This window comes from Geospiza fortis, unplaced genomic scaffold, assembly GCF_000277835.1.
Source record: "Geospiza fortis unplaced genomic scaffold, GeoFor_1.0 scaffold14, whole genome shotgun sequence".
Taxonomy (NCBI): domain Eukaryota; kingdom Metazoa; phylum Chordata; class Aves; order Passeriformes; family Thraupidae; genus Geospiza; species Geospiza fortis.
Window position 1 is genome coordinate 361193 of NW_005054512.1, and position 5017 is coordinate 366209.

The following is a 5017-nucleotide window of genomic DNA, read 5'->3' on the forward strand; positions in this document are numbered from 1 at the left end:
AGTTTGTACCTGATTCTGTGTTTCAAAAACTCCAGCGAGGCTGCAGTTATTATCTGTAGCTACTGGTGCCCTTTGGCCCTGAGAGTTATCTTCATGTTTTGTTCCTCTTGTGCTCCTTTTGAACCTTGTGTGCCAAAATAAAATGGAGAGGTTTGGTTGGTCCTTTTGAAATTAGCTGAGGTAACAAGGCTGGTGTGAAGAAACTGCCCAGTGTTTGTGACATAGCTCTTCTCTTGGTGTCTCCTGAACTGTTCAGCAAGTTTCATGAAGAGCTGTTGGGAGTAGAGGCCTCCAAGACTTGTAAGTTCCAAAGTTTCCAGAGAAAGTAGAAGCAGAGTAGAAAAGTGGTCTAAGCCAGTGTCCCTGGCAAAAAAAAGTGCTGTATTTTGAGCTCTGTTATCTTAGAGAATCCATATGTGATAGACATAGAAGCTTTTAAAAAACACATGAGCAGCAGAGTTATTACAGTCTGGATATTTTTGCTGACCTGTTTAGGATGACATATGACCTGTGCAAAGGGCCTGACCCAGCTGTACTTCAGGTTGTAATGTGCTTTTTTCCTTTTCAGGAATCTACAAGCTGCCATTGGAGCCTACTATGATTTCGAGAGTCCAAATATCAATGTCCCCTCCATGTCATTTGTGGAAGATGTCACCATAGGTGAAGGAGAGTCCATCCCTCCTGATACCCAGTTTACAAAAACATGGAGGATACAGAATACAGGTGAGGCCTTTTAGCTGCAGGTGCTGGGATGCAGTGGGAGGGATGCTGCCTTGAGGCAGGAAGCTCACGTGCACTCACCTGGGCTGGAGCCACCCTGAGGTGCTGCCAGCCCATGCAAGTTCCCTTCTTGGGTTGGCACAAACATTTTGTGGTGGGATGGGCAGCTCAGTCAGGTCACCAGTCTTGTTCCTTGTGCCACCACACACACAAACTCTAGGAAACTTGTAGACAAACAAGGCAGTGACACAAGGGTCATGTGGCAGGTCCACTTCAGGCAGAATTGCCTTTTCATGTTCTGAGAGGATGCAGGGCTGGAGAGACCGCATTCCAGTTTGAAATAAGTCAAAGCAGTGCCTGGGATCCAGGAAGTGAGGCTGGGCAAAGTGCATTCCCAATGCTTGATCTGGTGGGATGCAGTCAGGGAGGAAAATGAGATCCATGGATGTGAAGGAATCCCTTGTCCTCAAAAAGTGCAGCGAGGGGATGTTGAACATTTAAAACTGTGTCTGAATTTAATTGACCTGCTTGTACTTGTGTGGGAGAGAACAATCTCACACCGAGGTGTGATGCTGGGAGTCATCACGAGTCAGGTTCAGCTCTCTCAGTATTTCTGCTTGTGAATAACTGCAGTACTTGGACAGAATATCCACACTAAAACCACACTAAAAATCTAAAAGTATTTCATTAGCATGTTTAAGAACACTGATTTATAGAGAATGTGTTCTAGAGGAAGGATTTAATATTTCACTGTACTTTTTCCTGCCCCCTTCTGTTTGAAAGTACAATGGAAGGGTGAAACATGGAACTTGCTTGAACTCCAGTGCTGTGAAAAGTTGACTGGCAATTTTTTTATAACTGTCCCAAATACAGCTCTTACAAATCTAGTAAGTGTGATCGATCTTGTTTCTCCACTCTTAGTATCTCAATTTGTGTGTGTTATGACTACACCTCTATCTTGGGCTGACTCCTCCCTTCCTTGTTCCTCTGATGTGCCATTTCCTGGATGCAAATTCAGCCTTAATTTAGCATCCTAGTTCAGGGGATGTTTCATTGTTCTTGGAATGTTTCACCTTCTGAAATCCTGGGCCTTCTAAAATGGGGGACAGGATTTCATCTTGATTTAGGATTTCCTGGCAAGGCACACATGTTTTGGCCTCTGTGTGGTTTGAACCTGGCTTGTCAGACCAACCATCCATGCCCTAACAGTGGTGCTGGAGGCCAGGGCTTGGTACAACCACCCTGCTGAGGGTTAGTGAAGTGCAGCTTCACATGCTGGTTATGACTGTGCAGTGTGAAAAGCACTGCAGCATTTGAAAACCATTCTTTGGCTTAATTAAGGTATAGTATCAAAGGGCTGTAGTGTTTCCAGATAATATCTACTTGTTAGGCAGATAACTGAAGTAGAGCCAAGGTTTTTAACAGCTCTACAGGAGTCCTTGATTACATGACTTCAGTTCTAGAACACAAAATACCTGAGGCGTGTGTCATCGGAGCGTTGCAGGTCTGATGAGTGTGACAGGCAGAGCTCAGAGATTGTCAGTTTGAGGCGTGTGAGCTGTGAGCTCAGTTCAGTCAGGTTCTCATATGTGTCAGTAAACAACAATGCCCTGCTCTGGTACCTGCAGGACGGTGCTGCCTTGTCTGCCAAAGAAGCAGTTTGTATTAGAACCATTGCTGAAAGAGCAGCAGGGTTTAACAGCCTGGCTTCCTCTCCCCACTCTGCCCCCAGCTGCTGCTGGCTCTGCAGGACACTCTCTGCAATTTATCATCTCCTGAGAGATGAGTGTACTGAAATAGAATGACATAATCATAATTTCATTTTATGAGGCTTATCAGTTGCAGCGTTCTAGGCACCTTGCAAGCCTAAAGCCATTAAACCTGATAAAAATCACATAAATAATTTAAACTAAACCTTGTTGCTGGGCTGCCAACATCTGCAGATGAGGCTTCGTGCTCAAGTGCTCCATGCCCCAGGCTGAGGTCAGCCAGACACCCAGCTCCTCTTTCAGAGCCCTGCTCTCTCAGCACCTTTCCAGCTGTACTGGTACATCCCCCACACTGAACATCCTGCTGCACTCGTGCACATCCTGCTCTCCCTGCGAGGTTGTGAATTCCAAAATAAGGACTTGACAAGAAAATCAGTCCTTGCCGTGTCTTCACTGGAGTATCCACAGGGATTAAATTAGCAGGCAAGCTGTTGCAAAGGATGCTCCTTGAGGTGATGTGAGGTCAGAGCAGCCTCCAGCATGCTCGCCTCGGACCAGACGGAGCAGTTCCAGGCTTCATGGTGGTTCAGGCTTTCCGTAGCCATTTCCGTCAGCCTCAGCTGAGCAGGAGGTGTTCTCAGTCCTTGGCTGAGTCATGTGATCTGACTGGGGAAGAAGCAGAAGAAAATTGTGCTAAACTGATTTTTCATGAGTCTCAGAAGAGAGGCTTTTTCTTTCTGTCTGCCCCAGCAGTTGTTATCTTTGGCAGCGGTGCCTGCACGCAGGAGCTGTTTTCTGTCTCTCTGATTGCCAGGTCACGCTGTCAGTCCCGGTGTCTGCAGTCTAAACATGGATCTCCACAGATAAATTGTGTGCTCACAACCCTTCTTGCCACCTTTGCACAAGCCTGAGAAAAGGGTTGGTGCAAGGAGAGAAATAAATCCATTTAAGAAATAGTGCTGGCACTTCAGTTACAGCTCAAACTATGAGTTCCTCTTGAGACTCCTAACAGGCTTAGAAAGAAATGAATCCCTGAAAGGACACATTGCCAACACTTTGTATAAATAACAGGTATTTGATGTGGCATGGGTCAGGAGCTTCATGGAAGGAGGCAGAAATAGGGGCACACAACACAGCCCTGCCCTTGTCTCTGCCTCTGGCCCTGGGGAAGGGGAGGTGTGTATAAGTTAAGGGGTTTTTTTAAGCTGTTACACTGTGACTTTGAGAATTTTTTTGTATAATAAAGACAGAGAGATTACTCAAATAGGAACTGTTCTGCTGGTCCCTGAATGCACCAGTTAAGCCTGCTCTGAAAACCAGGCTTCCTCAGCATCCACTGCTGCTGTGTCCTGTGTATCTTGGTTCCCTTTGACCATCCAACAATTGCACAACTGTTTTAACAAGCATGTTTCAACCAGTCTTACACAAACAGACGAAGCTTTTCCTGGTGCGCTGGCAGTAATTCCCTGTCCTGTCTAATCCCAGGGACGGAGGCGTGGCCCCCAGGGGTTTGCCTGAAGTATGTCGGTGGAGACCAGTTTGGCCACGTGAACATGGTGATGGTGAGGTCCCTGGAGCCGCAGGAGATGGCCGATGTCAGCGTGCAGATGTGCAGCCCCAGCACCGCCGGAATGTATCAGGGACAGTGGCGGATGTGCACTGCCACGGGACTCTACTACGGAGGTGAGCAACCCCTTCCCTGCCCATGGCCCCACTGGGGACAGCACAGACACAAAATGGAGCAGAGGGCAGAGGTCTGCCAGCCCTGGGCTTAAATACACAACACAGAGTGGAGGAAAACATCAAAGGAGCTGCTTTATTGTCTTGGTCAGTGTTTTCTAAGCACTGGAACAAATTACAGATTACATAAAACTCAGAAAACAAAGGGATGTGCACAGCTCTCATGGAGACTCTTTCCTGGTTGGTCCCTGTCAAGATTCTTTCTCAGTTTTCCATTGCTTAACTCTGTGAACTGCATATGAGCATAAAATAGTGGTGAAAGCATCATGTGAGAAGTTAATGCCCAGGGTTTAATGCAGTGACTTAGTGCATCCCCTGTGAGCTATTTCTCTGTTTAAAGAACACATTTGGCTATTTTGCTTGGTGCTTCAGCCTGGGCCTCAAACATCTGCCTTCAGTGCAGCCTTCCCTCCCTTTTCTGCCAGCTTTAGTTTACACTGAGAACATCTTTGTGTCTCTGTTGGCAGCTGGGAGTATCCCAAGTTTCAGGGCTTGAGTGAGCGATGTTGGCACATGGAGGCAAAAATATCAGTGCCAGAAGGAGGGGGCTGGCAGTGCTGGCACTGCCACGCAGCTCCTCGTTGTCTGGAGGGAACACAGTGTGTCCCTAAGGGATATCCCCATGCAGGTGGGACAGCCTGTCCAATTTGTGTTGCTGGTCCTGTATGCTCACAAAGCCAAGGGTTTCCCAGGGTTTCCAGAGGGTTCCCAGCCCTGGACAATGGGAGATGTCCCTGCATTGCCAGAAGTTGTCACTTTTGCCAGAACACGACCTGAAGATTGAACCCCTTTGGCCGCCAAGCTCTGAGTCCGAGGGACTCTTGCCCTGCAGCCGAGCTGGTGACTTT

At 47.4% G+C, this 5017-nt stretch overlaps 1 protein-coding gene across 1 annotated transcript in view; it reads left to right on the plus strand.

Annotated features, from left to right (window-relative positions):
- Positions 1-557: 557 nt before the first annotated feature.
- Positions 558-5017, plus strand: part of ILRUN (inflammation and lipid regulator with UBA-like and NBR1-like domains) — a gene marked incomplete at its 5' end in the record, with an annotated part of 16138 nt that continues 11678 nt past the window's right edge. The window contains 2 exons of the mRNA XM_031063558.1: positions 558-723; positions 3915-4112. Coding sequence (XP_030919418.1) covers positions 558-723; positions 3915-4112 — 364 coding nt within the window. The remainder of the gene's footprint in view (positions 724-3914; positions 4113-5017) is intronic.